This window comes from Ctenopharyngodon idella, chromosome 5 (genome assembly GCF_019924925.1).
Source record: "Ctenopharyngodon idella isolate HZGC_01 chromosome 5, HZGC01, whole genome shotgun sequence".
NCBI classification, from domain to species: domain Eukaryota; kingdom Metazoa; phylum Chordata; class Actinopteri; order Cypriniformes; family Xenocyprididae; genus Ctenopharyngodon; species Ctenopharyngodon idella.
The window spans coordinates 827,373-846,454 of record NC_067224.1 but is presented as its reverse complement, the minus strand read 5'-3'; the positions used below and the strand labels follow the sequence as shown (position 1 = coordinate 846,454).

At 38.5% G+C, this 19,082-nt stretch overlaps 1 protein-coding gene across 1 annotated transcript in view; it reads left to right on the top strand.

Annotated features, from left to right (window-relative positions):
• LOC127512990 (astrotactin-2-like) overlaps positions 1-19,082 on the top strand; it is a 423,953-nt gene that overhangs the window by 198,501 nt on the left and 206,370 nt on the right. Inside the window, exon 5 of the mRNA XM_051894406.1 lies at positions 7,086-7,187. Coding sequence (XP_051750366.1) covers positions 7,086-7,187 — 102 coding nt within the window. The remainder of the gene's footprint in view (positions 1-7,085; positions 7,188-19,082) is intronic.

Sequence of the window (19,082 nt, the reverse complement as noted above, 5' to 3'; positions counted from 1 at the left end):
GGCCTGCAGGCAGATGAGGAGTCATTTGACCAGCTGCAGTCTGTCCACATCTGGATGTGTATTTGGATGGAGATCACCTGTGGACTAAAGATGCTGTTGGAGACAGATTGTGCTGCACTAATTAGTAGGAAACGGAGAGTGCAGATAATATAAGAAAATATTTTGCTCTTTGTTTAAACTGAGATTCATGCATCACAGTGCCTTTTATTCATTCGTGTAGTGGCAGTACTATATATAGTGCAAAGGCAGAATGCATTTTTGCTTTTACAAAATCGCAATGCTGTATTGATCAATCAGTATCCATAACTGTAACTGTACAAAAAAAAAAAAGCTTTAAAATTGATGTTGTCAAAAAACAAAGTGCTAAAATGTTGTATAGTACACACACAGAGCAAATTATGCAGTTTAATGGTTTATTTTGCTGTTCATATATGTTCAAATGAAGTATCAACTCTCTAGGTATTAAGAGCCAAACAGAGGAGGTCATTTAATCTGAAATGACTACTGACTGATGCTTTCAGCCTCCAATAGAAGCCAGAGGTGTGTTTTGATTTTCAGCTGTACCCGCTGGGTCACTGCCTGCCAAGAACCAGCCGCTCCCACTGCCAATGCCTGGATTCGATCGGCTGTTGAATGCTGGGAAAACGACAGAACTCAAGCATTCAATGGAACATAAACACAGACTCCATTGCGTTTCTCAGCACCTCGTATTTTCACAGCCATCTGTCAAAGAAACAAAAACCCGATTTATGGTTAGTTTATTACACAGATCTGTATTTTATTGAATGATTGAAACTTTGCCAAGAAATCATATTATTGCTCTGGAATCATTGAATTGCTTTCAGAGTTTTACGGCTGTCAGTCACCAAGTGCAGATCCTACTAGAAATGAATCATACACAAAATTGTCCATGACTTCTCTTATAAAAGATATGACACACTCGGAAATGAATATCTCATGCAAACATGTTGGAATTAACAGAAAGGAAGTGGATTCATTATGTAATGAGCTATTTTTACACTTTAAATACTGTAGGCAATAAATACTATTACTGTAGATCATTTATGTATGTATGTATGTATGTATGTATGTATGTATGTATGTATGTATGTATGTATGTATGTATGTATGTATGTATCTATCTATCTATCTATCTATCTATCTATCTATCTATCTATCTATCTATCTATCTATCTATCTATCTATCTATCTATCTATCTATCTATCTATCTATCTATCTATCTATCTATCTATCTATCTATCTATCTATCTATCCCCTGTAATTTATTGCAGCTTTAAGTCTGAATAGCATTGCCAATGTGAAATACATATAAATTTTAATCCATTACCAACAATGACAATTGGAAGTGTAACACTTGACAATAAAGCTAAACATATTTATATTATATAATGCAATATCTAACATGATCTGATAAAGAGCAATATTTGACATAATTTATTCATTTTGGATAATGGTTATGTCTTCATTTACAAATACATGTCCAGCAGCTCATGTATAAATTAACATTGGGTAATGTACAGTATTATGAAAGAACATGAATTAACAATAAAACAATTATAAATTAACATTAACAATGTATTCAGCTTTTATAAATCTTGGTTAAGCATTGTTCATGATACCTAACAAGTAATGTAAACAATTTGAACCTTATTGTAAAGTGTTACCATTGAACTATGGTAACATTATTGTCCATTATTATGAACAATCATGAAAGCAAATGAAGTTGGTGGCACACAATATTTAACACAGTTTAATACTCTCTCTAGTAAATACAAGGTCCATTTTTCCCCCCAGAATACTGTAGGTGTAATCTCACACAGAGCGTATATGTCCCAGCCTCCCACTGTGCTGAACGCTGCCCATCTGTCCTGCTGTTCTTAATATGAGTCTTTAAATAGCCAATAGCAAATAACACAGGAAACTCTGCAGGCCTTGTGACAGAAAGAGCTGTTTCTTGACTCACCAGACAAGACATTGTTTGTTTTGTTGAGTAAAGTGAGTTTCTTGCTATTCTGAGCTCTATTTGTCCAGCAGATGTCTACCACCCAAACATCTTATGTTTCTTTTTCTTTTTCTTTTTTTTTTTCTTATTTTTTTCCTTGCCACAGTCACATTTGGCTTGCTCACTGGGGCTTTTTGCTGTTTTAAAGCTGTTTTGAAGCAAGATGGATTATGAAAAAAAAAAAAAAAAAAGAACTATAGTCTGCCTTCTTAATGTGTTTCATTTTGTTTCGTTTCATTCCATTGAATCCGTCCGTCCGTCCATTCTTTCTTTCTTTCTTTCTTTCTTTCTTTCTTTCTTTCTTTCTTTCTTTCTTTCTTTATTTCATTCACTGGCTCACAGACTCACTCACCGACTCCCTCATTGACTCACTCACCGATTCACTCACTGACTCACTCACTCACTGATTCACTCACTGATTCTTTCTTTCTTTCTTTCTTTATTTCTTTCATTTATTCACTGGCTCACAGACTCACTCACCGGCTCCCTCATTGACTCACTCACTCACTGATTCACTCACTGATTCATTCATTCATTCATTCATTCATTCTTTCTTTCTTTCTTTCTTTCTTTCTTTCTTACTTTCTTTCACTCATTCATTCATTCACTCACTGATTCACTCAATCAATCACTCACTGACTCAATCACCCAATCACTCACTTACCCACCCACTCACTCACTGATTCACTCACTCACTCACTTACTCACTCACTTACTGAGTCACTCACTGACTCACTCACCGACTCACTCACCCACTGATTCACTCACTCACTGACTCACTCACCCACTCACTGATTTACTGATTCACTGACTCACTCACTGAGTGATGTTCAATCCAGCAACACAATTTTAGGGACGTCGTTTTTTTTTTTTTTTTTTTTTAAATAACCCTATTTGATCAATAGTAATAAAGGTGAGTGAGGATTAGAGAGGGAAGCTGACACACACAGATGACGCTGATAGAAATGTGTTCATTTGAGTGGTTTGAGTCAAAGACATCTCAGGAGTTTATGCTACCAGAAGAAACTTTGTATTTTTGTCTTTTCTTAACCTCATTTTCATGAAAGGAATTAAATCTGCAGTGCTTTGAAACATGTGTTTCATTCAAACCGCCTCTGTGAGGTCTCTGGTCTGAGAGGTTCCCACGGGCTTTTCTGATGTGTGTTTTGACTGTTTGATCCTGGGGATCAGTCACCTTAATCTCTTAATCATTTATGGGGAAAATCTATTTAATCTGTCTGTCTGTCTGGTCGCTCTCTCGTTTTGCCTTTCTGAACAGCAAAGAGCTTTGTTAATGAGTGCCTTTATTTTATTACACTGAGCCAATCTAAGTCAGAACAGTGCTTAACAGCGGTCCAGGAGGAGCGTTTTAGAAGGAGGAACAACCACAGGCCACGTAAAGATGTTACTGCAACCACAAACCACTGCGCTCATCCCTCCAGAGAAACCAAATCTAGAGAAGAGCAGATAAGAGCTCTACAACGTTTTCTCTCTCTCCAGTCAGAAGTGTTCCTCTATGTTAACAGACATTTAAACAGTTGAAGACTCCTCCATTTGGACATAAATCTTTTTTTTTTTCTTTTTTTTTTTTTTTTTTGTTGATGATAGGGAGGTTATTTTATAGTTGTGATTTATAGAGTGGATGACATTAAAGTAAATCAGATTTTGTTCACACAAATGAAAACATAGAGCTAGAAGAAGTGTAATATGAAGTTTGTCCTTGAAAAAGATTTTTTGTCAAACTCATATGTCATTTGACCTGGACATGTCTGGGTGAATCTTACAAAGATATTTCTAGTGATATTTAAAACAAACAAAAAACTCACATTACATAAGACAATTAATCTAGCCTGTTTTTAAAATACACTGAAGTGTGACGTTTATTTTCAGGATCACCATTCACCGTGCCGTTCCCTCTGTGCACTACATTTCCCACAATCCTCCCTGTTAATCACCTGCAGGCACTTCTCAATCACACACCTGTCTGCCATCAGCACGCACGCACGTCTTTGTCTTTTTTTTTTTTTTTTAATATGTGGAATAATATGACCTGGAGATTCAGTTGCCTATACTGCACTAAAATATTGCCATAGAAGCATAGTTTATGTCAAAATCCTATAGTCACATTCTTCACTGAGATTTATTTGCTCATTGCGCTGTACAGTTATAGAGGTACAGTGTATGATTTAGACTAAATCTGTGTATTGATTGTTCTGCTGCAGCAGGAAGTGGCTGTACCCCGCTGAGAGGATGTGATGTAAACGCTTTCATGAAGTCCTGCAGTGGCTCACTGAGCTTTTTTCTTCTTTCCTGGGCTGTTCATCATCCGTTTGACGTGTTCTGTGATTGCTCTATACTGTCGTTAGGAGAACGCCTCTCGAGTGCCCTGCACTCCATAAAGCTCTGTGAAGTGTGCGCTCCCAGCATGCAATGCAATCAAGCAAAACCACTCTTTTAATTCCAGACGCTCAATAATCCTACAAGCCTTAAAAGAAAGGGAAACTTCAGGAGCAATTTCTCCCTCGTTTCATCACACATGCTAATTTTGTTTTCCTAAACAGAATTTATTTGCTGAATAAACAAGAAAACCTGTTTGTTGAGATGTGAAAGACAACACGCTCCTGTTCTGTAATCTCTCTCTGTTCATTGACGTTAACCTCTCATGAAGTGACCTTTCTTATTTATCCATTCTCCTCTTTTCATCTTCATTTCTATTTCCTCGTCTAGGTTTTCTTCCTCTTTTAAGACTTTGAATTCAGTAGCTTTGATCCTGCGTTTCAAGTAGATTTCCTAACGCACGACTAAACCAGACGGCCTCCTGTCTGAGATCAGGGTGGATTTTTCTGTAATTGGGTTTACCGCTCCAGCTCTCTCTTTATTAGCATGTGAGTGTGTTTGGGGTCCTTGAGTCGCAGGCAGAATGCAGTTTTATATTCCTCAGTCCTCAAACAAATCATGATGCGGACATTGTTATTCTGTTCTATTATTTCACCAACATTACTGTGATTTATCAAACATATTTACTGTAGATACTTGTGTGCATACAAGAGGTCATGTCAGTGATCACACTGAATTTACACAGAATTACACCAGAAATATCAGCAAAGACACAAACAAGCAGTCTTCAGATATCTGTATGAAATCTAGGGGTGTCAATTGATTAAACATAAAGTGACTGACATTGCATTCATGGTTTCAGTGTCACTTAAAAATTTCAATAATTTTAATGTTTTTCTGTATGTTTGCTGGCACTTGTGCAGTGAAGTCTTATTGTGAAGTGAAATTACATTCATCACATGTAGCATTTAAAACAACACTGCGTTCATTCAGTACTCATTTGTGCCAAATCAAAACACCCGTACCAGAAGTCAATACATGTACTGTTACGCCCCTAAAAACTCAATTCAAATTAGTTTTTTTTTTTATTCCACATTTTGCTACCTCAGTTCAGACTAAATTAAAGTTCACAGATAAATTGTTCACAATAATATCTATAACATGCATTTAAAAAATAGGTTCTCAATGCAATTCTGAAATCTATATCTCATGTCTCTTTTCTCACAATATCCAATCAATACATTAGATTTTCATTTCAAAACCATTGATGCTTTTTTTTTTTTTTTATGACACAATGTGTATCGTATCATGCCGCTGACGAACCAACTGACCAAATAAGATCTGGCTCACACTAATCACTAATTAAAACAGGCATCACTAACCACGAGACCCGCGTCTCCCTAAACACAAGTCAGGTTCACTTCAGCAAATGGTCTCTGAATGGGAAGTGTTACACGTGTATTGAGTGCCTGAAATTGAATGTCTATCGTTATAAGAGTCCAGATGGCGCCTCTATGGAGCGGTGAGCTGTTAGTGAGTGACGAGAGAGCAGCACAACATGTACTGACACATCACATGGTTTTATGGATGTCACGGCATTCATTAAGCTCAGACGAATCACGAATAATAGTTTCACAACTGTCATTTGTTTTATTACAGTCATTAAATGTTGAAATCCAAGGTGACATTGAATAGTCTTTGTCAAAGTATGAACTACACAACACTTGTTTGCATCAAGAAATATTAGTATCTCTGTTTAGTGCTTTGGTAGCAGTTACTGTTTACTAACTATAGAAGCTTGTTTCCACCACTAAATTAAAAATGTAATTGCAACTTTTTATCTCACAATTCTGACATTTTTTTTTCCTCACAATTATGAAATTTAAATTTACAATTGTCTTATAAAGTCAGATTTGCACATTTTAAAGTCAGAATTGCGTGATATAAAGTCTGCAACTCGCAATTCTGACTTTAAAATGTGCAATTCTGACTTTATAAGACAATTGTGAGTTTAAATTTCATAATTTATAACACACAATTCTTTATATCACACAATTCAGACTTTATAACTCACAATTCTGACTTTATATCTCGAAATTCTGACTTTATATCATGCAAGTCTGACTTTATAAAACTCACAATACTGACTTTATATCACGCAATTCTGACTTTATATCTCACAATTCTGACTTTTTTATCTCGCAATTCTGACTTTACATCTCGCAAATCTGACTTTATATCACGCAAGTCTGACTTTATAAAACTCACAATTCTGACTTTATATCACGCAATTCTGACTTTATATCACGCAATTCTGACTTTATATCTCGCAAGTCTGACTTTATAACTCGCAATTATGAGATATAAAGTCAGAATTGCATGATATAAATTGCGTGATATCGCAATTGTCTTATAAAGATTTTTTTTTTTTTTTCTCAGTTTGGTTTATATCTTGCAATTCTGACTTTATAACATGTAATTCTGACTTAATATCGTGCAATTTGTGAATTTCTGAATTGTGATACATAAACGCACAATTCTGAGTAAAAAAAAAAGTCTTGTGAGATAAAAAGTCGCAATTACCTTTTTTTATTTTTTATTTCATGGCAGAAACAAGCTTCCATAACTAGTAGCCTTTGCCAGGGCAAGAATGATTGAATGAATAAATATGATTTGTGATATATCTGTGAGATGACATAGTTCTCTCTGTGTTTTTGTGTGAAGCTGGAGGCATGTTTGTCCGTCAGGCAGATTCTGGGTCAGAAATGGATGACGACACACAACTCAAGTTCTACACGGAGCACAGGGGCCGTCGCCGCAGCAAAGGTAACCACATTCATTTACACCAGTCATTTGACACATCAAACCGTAATAAAGACGTTCAGCTACTGCGTAATGCATGAGTTCAAAACACTGAAATATCACATAAATAAAATATGTCAGGGTTAAGGTTGAAAAAAAAAAAGTGTATCTTGTTTGTATCTCTTGAGTCATAATTCATTGTCATCTTAAGGCACCTTCCACCAACAAATCTTTTAATGAGCATTTTTTAGCCAAAGTATGTTTGTGTGGATTATGTGTGATTGTTCTGCTCAGTCAAATATTGCACATAACAGTCATACTGCAATACGTACGTGTGCCGAAAGCAAGCTAAAATATGTGAAAGTATGCAATGAAAGTCATACATATAACAAGACAAACATTTACAGCAACCTCACTTCAATACTTCCAAATCAAAAGCCACAGTCGACAGAGACGTGAAAAGAATGACAAGGCTGTATGAAATTCTCAAAAACAAGGTCCTAGAATCACAAATGCTTGACAGAAGCCTTTGAAATGAGCAAAGACATTAAAAGAGCAACAGTTTAGTGGTTTATAGTAGCCAAATTATTCTCACACTGCCAGACTTTCCACTGTCGACATAATAACGAACATCACTGAACGCAGCTTAAAAAGTTGGTTTCTACCATTTCAATTATGATTCAAAATACAGTAGAAAAAGCAGCAGAATTGGTGACAGGTTTGCAGATTTAATATGGTTTAAACCAGGTTCATTATTGTTAGCTAAAACTAAAACCGTATGTGTTACTTGAAATAAAATGTATTATATGTCAGCTAGTTGCCAACGTTTCTCATTTTTGTATAGTTTAACTTGATGTATTAAAATAACTAAAACTAACAAATACAAACTAACAAAAAAAGAAAAAAAATATATATGAACAAAAACTATAATAGTAAATCAATGATATCAAAACAACACTGGTTTAAACGTCCACGATTTAATGTTAAAACTGAGGTTCATGAATTCATGCAGCAGTTTACATCACATAACTAAGTGAAGCCAAACTGGAAATGGATTTGGCTGGAACAAAGGTCTGTCTATGCAAAGCAGCTCACCGTGTCTACATAAACGGAGGAGGGAAAAATCAGTCACTTCCCGTTGTTATTTTATCAGGTTTGAGAGACAAACAACTCCTGGTAGAGATGATTAGCTCAGCGTGTAGCGTCAGAGTCCTGCAGTCGCAGTCATCTATCACCAGCTTTCAAAACGGCCCGCTGAGAATTTATGGCGACGCACAAAGCAGCACCTCAGAAGAGACGCACATCACTGTTCACACTGACATCACTTTCAGACCGTTTCATTGCAAAATGGTGAATTTAATACCAAAATCTACCATATAAACTATAACTGAGTTCTGCCTACGTGCAGCAGACCGCACATTTTCACAGGATTGTAAATGCATAAATAAATATTTTCTAAAAGTAATGAACATTTTCACTCAACACAGGCTATTAGAAATACGTGCCTCTACCTACAGGACATTTTTGAAAAGAAAAAAAAAAAAAAAAGGTTACAGTGGCAGATTATCGATTAATTAAGACTTTTTTGTGCACAATACTATGTTATGAGCTTGAAACAGTTTTATCATAGTTCATGATTTGTAAACGAACACATTTTGAGGTTTGTACCACATTGCTTTTCTGACAGTAAACTTGCTTGGAAGCTCACCTGGTACAGCGTTGCTCTTGTGATGTGTTTTTATCTCACATTTGCTTTTGTTAACACTATCAGTCAGGTTTAGGGTAGGTGGTACGTTATTTTAATTTTCATTTCCAAACTGCCTCGATATGAAACAAAGCCATAAAACATTGCCAGATTCACATTCATCTGTGTCGGATAAAACTGAAACGCTTTTACTGCCACTCACTGGACATTTCACTTTGAAAGTGATGCAAAAAGTGCAAGAAGCAATATAAATGCAGAAATATTTTTCCAATGAGTCTGGGTTGTTTCCACCTCATGCCATTCCCATCACATCTCAAATTATGTAGCCTACTGTGTACTGACATAGTGGATAATTTGTTTTATTATTATTTTTACTGACATGTATTTGTGCTGCTAAAACTAACATCACAGCTAACATTTATAAATACTCTTGAATATCTCAAACTAAATCATAATTTGTTTGGCAATTATACACAAGAGAAATAGTCACAGAGTGATATTTACATGTTTTTTATTATTATTTTTTTTCACACATCTTCTTCACTGACTTCACTCACACTTTCCTTTTGAGAACTCTAATGACCTTAATATCCTTTAATTACGTTTATATATATATATATATATATATATATATATATAATTTTTTTTTTTTTTAATAGTTTAAGACTGACTGTCTGGTTCTAAGAGTAGTTTTAAAACTTATAATGAAGGCATGGTAACAAATTTCCAAGACTTTATGGTTTTAATTTGACCTTAATATAACTAACTGACTCACTAGCTTACTAACTAACTATCTAATTAAATAAATGAATAAATAATAAACAAACACAAAGGCCCGGTTTCACAGACAGGGCTTGGCCTAAGCCAGGATTAGACCTTAGTTCAATTAGTATATTTAAGGAGCTTTTATAAACGTACACAAGAAAAAAAAAAAAAGAAAAAAAACATTTCTGATGTGCATCTTGAGATAAAACAGTGACATTGACATATTTTAAGATCTGTCACACAAGTTGCTTTCAGTTGAAACAGCTCAAACATGCATTTTAGTCTAGGACTAGCTTAAGCCTTGTCTGTGAAACCGGGAGAGAGAGTCACAACGCTGGTTAGCATGTGCACATTCTGAGGTGTGTTTCCCAAAAGCATTGTTACTCAACTGTTGGTCACATGTTCCGTTGAATTGTGTTAATAACGACGGAACTTGTGACCATAGCTGGCTTCGGGAAACTCACCGCTGATTAGCAGCAGGGCTGCCAGGTTTTCACAACAAAAAAACACCCAATTGCTACTCAAAACTAGTCCAATTATGTTTCAGGGGGGTGTCCCTTTAAAAAATCGTGTTCCGGGGTGTAAATCCGCATTTTTGATGGGGTTCCCTTGGTAAAATTCAAATTCCAGGGGCTAAATATCATGTTATTTAGGGTCGGATGAAAAACAACCCATGGTAACAGTGTTAAAGTAGCCCAGTTCCTTGGGAAAACTGCAGACTTGGCAACACTGATTAGCAGGTGCAGTTAACCCTGGTGGTAGATGCAGTAACTACATCATTCTGCAGGCAGTTAGCATCTTTCTCATTTGATGGTCATTCAAATGTTGTTGCGTATGTTGACAAATATATTTTTTTTTTATTATTTCAGGCAACACATTTAAATTGCCTGTTAGTTTTTTTAAAGCTCTTGAAAGTCCATGAAATGGACTTATGTTATAGTTTTCCCTAGTAAAGTGCTTGAGACTGTGATGTTATAGACCTCCTCCCAGGGCAAGCATCACTATTGTTATTGCTCATAGTTCTTCCACCCACTTCAGTCACAGCTTTCCCCATGCTGTTTGTGCCATGGACATGAATGAGACCTTATATCATACAGCTGGTGAGAGGTGTGCTGTTATACTTTACTAAATGATCAGGCTTGCCATTTTTATCTGGAGGATGATAAAACAGGTGGGGGGAAAAAAGTAGACCAACGTTACACCCAAGCTGAATCTAGAGACCATAATATAAACTGTGTGTGTGTATATATATATATATATATATATATATATATTGTCTATATTGTGAGATTGAAAATGGTCATTCATAAACAGCCCTTAGACAGCAGAAATAAGCAGACTGGGCTGTGTTTCTACAGTTTTATATGTATATTTACATGTGTTTGTTTGTCTAATCAGTGGTTGTCATGTTTTCTGTGTATGTATGAGCTATCATTGCACAGCCAGTAGTGTTGCTGAGCTTTGTGTGAAAGATGCTCTCTAGCATGAAAGTGTGAAGGACACACAAGTGTGAAGCTCTGCTAAGCTTCGTCAAGGACTTGCTCGTTCACTTCTGAAACCCGAGAGAGATAGAGAGAGAGAGAGAGAGAGAGAGAGAGAGAGAGAGAGAGAGTGTGCTTGTGTTCATATGCTGTTGTGTTGGTACATATGCTAATGCAGTCTTTAACAGTGATTGCAGCCTGTTTCACGTTTAAAGATGTGTCATTGTACCCCATTATTTCAGTGACTGTTCAATGACTAAACACGGCAATATTCCTCCCATTATGCATTAGGTTCTTTATGTATTATGAATCATTATTTAAATACTGCTTAACTTTTTTCTTTCTTTTTTTTTTTTTTTTTTAGTATATAGGGATTTCTTTAGCAAAAGTATCTCAGATTTTTTTTTTTTTTTTTTTTCACTCTCAAAAAGCAGAGTCATCTCAGCTAATACTTTGCAAACAAACAAACAGAGGGTGCATCTTAGATTAGTGGACAATAAACATGTGATATTCAGTGATGATTCTTAGTACCCCTAAACCTACAGTAAATTTGTGAGTACCAATAGCTAATTATATAATCCCTACAAACCCAAATGCACTATATTATTTCAACCCTGTCTGTCACAGACACGCCAGGCTCCAACATCACCCAATCACAGCGCATTCCCTCATCCGAGTACTGATCACACGCACCTGCACTTCATCAGCACGGCAATCACCATCAGTACTTAAGACACTCACACACACTCAGTCACTGTCCGGTCTCGTTCGCATTATCCCGAGGTTCACCGTAGTCAACCGGATCCGGGCCGTATCCAGGTGAGACCAAGGACCTGCACCTTGACACGACCACAACGCAGCCCTGACGTATCAGCAGAGATTGAGTCAACTAGATCATCCCCTGTGAAGGCCTCATCGACACGACAGCCACGACACAGTTCCTCAACAACCGTCCATACCGGCGTGATGAATACGATCCTCAATTGGATGGAACTGAAATAAATACTTTTAATGTTGCGATCCTATTGGACTTATGATAGCAACCTGAATTGTAACAAAGCACTGTTGGCCAGAGGAGAACTGGCACCCCGACTAAGCCTGGTTTCTCTTCTCTTCCTGGTTTTTTTCTCCATTTTAACACCAATTTGCCACTTGTCTGCCACCTGATGTCACCTGATGGAGTTTGGGTTCCTTGCCGCTGTCGCCTCTGGCTTGCTTAGTTGGGGACACTTGACTTGACATTTGATATTCAACAGTGCTTTGATCTGCCTGCATTGACACTATTCTTTAAGAGCTGCTGTGCAGCCAAACAATGTACCAGTTATCAATGTAAAGCTGCTTTGACACAATCTACATTGTAAAAAGCGCTATATAAATAAAGGTGACTTGACTTGACTTGACATTAAGTCTTACCGTCATGCTTACCTCAAGGACTCCTGTGAATCTACTTACCTGTCTCCAGCGTGTTCCAAGTCTCCTTCCGTGTCTCCTGTCTTCGTGTGAGTTGTCTAGTGTCTCCATTGCTCTGCCTCGCCTGCCATCTACCCGTCTTCCAGGATCTTCGTCACTGCAACACAAAGGACAGTATCACTATTCCGCCATTCATCTATCACCTGCAAGATTACCATTTTACTTACCTGCACTCCTGTTATCTCTGCTGGTGTTCAATAAATATCCGTTACCTGTACTCCTTTGTCTCCGACCCGTATGTATTGTAACAGAAGACCGGACCAAAACTGCTGAACACCAGCATGAGCACCCCGGATCCCTTCCAAGAGCTCGTTGACCCTTTGCGCCGAGCACTCACCTCCAATCCACCGGCACATCCACCAGCGATCACCTCCGCCAACACCGCCATCACTCCTTCACCGCCTGTGTATGCCAGTCCCATGGCTAAACCGGCGCCCTTCTCTGGTTCGGCGGAGGATTGCAACGGATTTATTCCCTTCCTGGTACTAACCGACCACAAGAACCTGGAGTATCTTAGAGACGCTAAGAGATTAAATCCTCGACAGGTGCGCTGGCGCTGTTCTTCACCCGTTTCAACTTTACCATTTCCTATCGTCCTGGACCAAACAATGTCAAGGCAGACGCCTTATCTCATGTCCACAATCCTGAGGAAAACACAGAAGAATCTGAACCCATCATACCTGAAAAGCTCATTGTAAGTCTGATCACCTGGTCCAAAGAAACCATGCCCTCCTCCAATGCTTCCACCAACACTCCGCCAGGTTGTCCACAAGGTTTGCAATACATCACCCGGACACGGCGCACTCCACTCATTCACTCCTCCCACATGTCACTGGGCACTGGCCACCCTGGGGTCAATGAAACCCTCTCGCTGCTGAAAGAGCGCTTCTGGTGGCCAAATATGGCAGCTGACGTCAGAAGGTACATGCAGGGATGCAATGAATGCGCCATCTCGAAGAGTCCTCGCCATCTTCCCTCTGGCAAACTCCATCCTCTGCCCATTCCCAACAGACCCTGGTCACACCTAGGAGTTGACTTCTTAACCGACCTACCTGCTTCCAATAACTGTACCTGTATCTTGGTGATTATTGACAGATTCTCTAAATCTTGTCACCTTTAAAGGGACTACCTACAGCCATGGAGACGGCTAAACTCATGTTCAAACATATCTTCCGGTATTAGGGTTAGGGTTAGGGACACGCCTGTCACAGACACGCCAGGCTCCAACATCACCCAATCACAGTGCACTCCCTCATCCGAGTACTGATCACACGCACCTGCACTTCATCAGCACGGCAATCACCATCAGTACTTAAGACACTCGCACGCACTCAGTCACTGTCCGGTCTCGTTAGCATTAAGTCTTACCGTCATGCTTACCTCAAGGACTCCTGTGAATCTACTTGCCTGTCTCCAGCGTGTTCCAAGTCTCCTTCCGTGTCTCCTGTCTTCGTGTGAGTTGTCTAGTGTCTCCATTGCTCTGCCTCGCCTGCCATCTACCCGTCTTCCAGGATCTTCGTCACTGCAACACAAAGGACAGTATCACTATTCCGCCATTCATCTATCACCTGCAAGATTACCATTTTACTTACCTGCACTCCTGTTATCTCTGCTGGTGTTCAATAAATATCCGTTAGCTGTACTCCTTTGTCTCCGACCCGTATGTATTGTAACAGAAGACCGGACCAAAACTGCTGAACACCAGCATGAGCACCCCGGATCCCTTCCAAGAGCTCGTTGACCCTTTGCGCCGAGCACTCACCTCCAATCCACCGGCACATCCACCAGCGATCACCTCCGCCAACACCGCCGTCACTCCTTCACCGCCTGTGTATGCCAGTCCCATGGCTAAACCGGCGCCCTTCTCTGGTTCGGCGGAGGATTGCAACGGATTTATTCCCTTCCTGGTACTAACCGACCACAAGAACCTGGAGTATCTTAGAGACGCTAAGAGATTAAATCCTCGACAGGTGCGCTGGCGCTGTTCTTCACCCGTTTCAACTTTACCATTTCCTATCGTCCTGGACCAAACAATGTCAAGGCAGACGCCTTATCTCATGTCCACAATCCTGAGGAAAACACAGAAGAATCTGAACCCATCATACCTGAAAAGCTCATTGTAAGTCTGATCACCTGGTCCAAAGAAACCATGCCCTCCTCCAATGCTTCCACCAACACTCCGCCAGGTTGTCCACAAGGTTTGCAATACATCACCCGGACACGGCGCACTCCACTCATTCACTCCTCCCACATGTCACTGGGCACTGGCCACCCTGGGGTCAATGAAACCCTCTCGCTGCTGAAAGAGCGCTTCTGGTGGCCAAATATGGCAGCTGACGTCAGAAGGTACATGCAGGGATGCAATGAATGCGCCATCTCGAAGAGTCCTCGCCATCTTCCCTCTGGCAAACTCCATCCTCTGCCCATTCCCAACAGACCCTGGTCACACCTAGGAGTTGACTTCTTAACCGACCTACCTGCTTCCAATAACTGTACCTGTATCTTGGTGATTATTGACAGATTCTCTAAATCTTGTCACCTTTAAAGGGACTACCTACAGCCATGGAGACGGCTGAACTCATGTTCAACCATATCTTCCGGTATTGGGGTTAGGGTTAGGGACACGCCTGTCACAGACACTCCAGGCTCCAACATCACCCAATCACAGTGCACTCCCTCATCCGAGTACTGATCACACGCACCTGCACTATATCAGCACGGCAATCACCATCAGTACTTAAGACACTCGCACGCACTCAGTCACTGTCCGGTCTCGTTCGCATTAAGTCTTACCGTCATGCTTACCTCAAGGACTCCTGTGAATCTACTTACCTGTCTCCAGCGTGTTCCAAGTCTCCTTCCGTGTCTCCTGTCTTTGTGTGAGTTATCTAATGTCTCCGTTGCTCTGCCTCGCCTGCCATCTACCCGTCTTCCAGGATCTTCGTCACTGCAACACAAAGGACCGTATCACTATTCCGCCATTCATCTATCACCTGCAAGATTACCATTTCACTTACCTGCACTCCTGTTATCTCTGCTGGTGTTCAATAAATATCCGTTACCTGTACTACTTTGTCTCCGACCCGTCTGTATTGTAACACTTTCACAGTTGCTTTGGAATGTACTTAAAATTAAAATAGGTTAAACCATTCAATTGTTGTGTTTCTTCTAATAAATCACACATTGTAATTGGAAGAACATATTGATAAACCATTTCCAAACAATCCTGTTAAATGTTTTTGTACCACATCACTTTATTTATAATTAATGTAGGTTTCTTATTCAGAATTCGGCTCTTATTAAAAGAAAAGAAAAAAAAAAGGTACTATAACAGTTCTTGCTAGTGTGTAAGGGACTAATTTGTACTAATAATTGACTGTGCAATGATGCTTCAACACCAAATCTACAGAGGAAAACATACAGTGTGGCAAGTGTGAGCCTGATTCCCAAAGAATTACTCTTATGAGTTGCTTATTTTTAGTAGATGAAAAACATACAGGATAACTGCATTTTTTTTATTAATAACTTAACAAAAGACAACATGGAAAAAGAAAAATCTTTATAACTAGTAATGATGGCCTGGGCTGCTTCAGATCATTTATAGGATAGTAACAATAATGCAGTGCAATTGAGTGAAATAGCTTCTATACAGCATGTCTGTAAATTAGTATTAAGTAACTTACATTTTAGACACAGTGCTGCCACATTGTTTTATACTGCCAATGAGAATAGTTCCAAATCACAGAACCACTGCATCACCAAAGAACAAACAGTACATGTGTTTTATTCCTGAATGATTCAGTGTTTTTGAACACATTTGTTAAGTGAATAATTCAATGACTCACTTATGTAACGGTTGTTTGAAAATGCATAAAATAAAGTATACACGTATAATATAAGGATTCAAGAAAGATTCAATAAATCACTCCTCTCTTTTATTTCCACACGCTAATTAACACGTTAATAATTTAAAATACTTCTAAAGCGCTTATTAATTTCAGTTGTTAATGTCAACCATTAAAATCAAAAACTGAATAGTTGTATTTTTATTAACTAGCCTAGATTAATCAACTATACACACACACACACACACACACACACACACATACAGTACATACATCAGTTTACATCTGTTTATATATAACGGGCGTATTGCTCATTGTTAATGATAGTCAATGCATTACTAATGGGACTTTAGTGTGAAGTATTACCAAATAATGTTTTATTTTAAAATGTATTACCTTGCATCATACACACCAAGATCAATGAAATAATGTGCGTTCAGTATCATGTTTCTGTTGTCTGATAGCGGCCCAGTTACTTGTAAGTTTAAGACCTCTTCCGGATGGTGACTTCATTTCATTTTTGTTTATTTTGCACTTTTGTTTACCTGTGTCCATACCCAACTGTTTCTAATCCACATGGTCAGCGTCCTTCATCTGGTTTTTGAAAATATCTTCTTGATCTCCAGTCGAGATTGTGCTAATAATCGTGGGCTGTACACTGACTGCAACATCTAGGAACAGATTGTTCTGGAAGAGATGTGGGATACTGTGAATGTTTCACTGTGAGGAAGGAGCCAGGTGTGACCCCTCAGAGGAGTGACAACAAAACAAACACAAGCATATGTGAGATGTTTGGATGCAGCCTACAGAAATCTCAGCTTCTTGAAGTTTGCTTAAAGAGAGTTACTTCCAAGTTTTATTTCACCCCTCCAAGCCCTCTATAACACATAGTTTCCAAGCAACTGTTATTATATATTATTTTCAGGCTAACTCTGATATCTAAGTCATGTTGGATAATGATGTAAACCCATTATCTGTTTCTCTGCATAAAGAAATCAGTCAAGTCTTAACAAGGACTTTTAAACTTTGCTAATTAAAGAATAAAACAAATAGAAAGTTTATTTGTTTGTGAAGGCCTCCAATTTGTTCATAAGAATAACATTTCTCAGAGATGGTGGCGGTATTAATTGTTACCTGTTCATTATTACAGGCTGTTCTTTGACTTTATCCTGCAGGATATCCACAGCATCTGATCTTCACTGAGGTTGTCAAACCCTGTTTGTCATTTCTCAGTAGATGTGGATGTTTCAGCACACAGAGGAGGACAGGAGCTTTAGTTTAACCTCTGTCTCTCAGATGAATCGCTGCTGTTAAGCTATTCTTTCTATGTTACATAAATCAGATCGTCATCACTGAGCTTTGAGACATGGGAATAAACACTCACTCCCACGTCCACTCTACAGGGAGCTTGAGGATTCAATTTATAGACAGGCTGTCCTCAGACAACTTTGGGACGCTTGTTTTTCCTCGTGTTATTGTTACATTAGAGGGGCTCAATTTATAAACTGTATATCACTGTATTTTTAGGGGTTCAAGTGTGTAGCTCTGAAACCCTATTGTAATTGTGAAAATTTCCAAGGATCAGCATGCTCCCCTAAAAGTGATCAGGCAGACCAAATCGTAAATTGTAGAGACTTGAGACTTTGAGGGCTGGTAGTACTCACAACGTCTACAACGTCACCAAGGCTCGCCCCGATTGGCCAAACGGGGGCGCTAAAGCGCTCAAAAGTATGAAATCGCTCATAACTCCTGAAGCGTTAGACATAGGCTCAAGTGTCTGATATCGTTGGAATTCCTCAGATTTGCTCATCGAAATTTTTGCGTGTTTTGGATTTTTTTTTTTTTAAAAAAGCCCTACTTTTGCGAACTAGTCCTAGGTTTTTGACCCAATCGGAACGAAACTCACTGGGCCTGTTTGACTCATGGCTTTAGAGGCCTGTGAGAAATTCAAAAGAAATTGGCCACCGGGGGCGCCTTCACGTTTTCCACATGCGTAAAGGATCATGTATCGTGCGATTTTTTTTTTTTTTTTTTTTTTTTGCCCACAACATTTGTACCACATGGTAGAACTCCTCATTCTGAGCAACTTTGCCTCTAAGACCGCCGCTGTCCATTGAATCATTTGTTAAATATTGGAGATTATTTCAAAAACCAACTTTGGTGAACTAGTCTTAGGTTTTTGGGTCAACCTCATTAACTGTTAAAAAGCTTTATAAACCATATATTTCCTATGGTAAATGTTTTCCTGTATTGCCTGTAAATGGTCTTTTCCATCTATGATCAAGGTAGTTACAGGTTTGCAAATTAAAACATTACACCTTTTTACGCAAGTGCTTAAAGGCCTTAAAGCATTTGAACCCCAATAATTGCTGCTCACAGCTATATATATTATTTTTTTAATTATTGTCATCATTATCACCATTATTAAAATAAACTGATTCCTTTATTCAGCAAGGATGCATTAAATTGCACAAAAGTGACAGTAAAAACATTTATAATGTTATAAATACATTCTATTTGAAACAGAAGCTATTATTTTCTATTCGTAAAAGAATCCTGGAAGAAAATCATCAGAGTTTCCACAAAAATATGAAGCAGCACAACTGTTTCAACACTGATAATAATCATAAATGTTTCTTAAGCAGCAAATTAT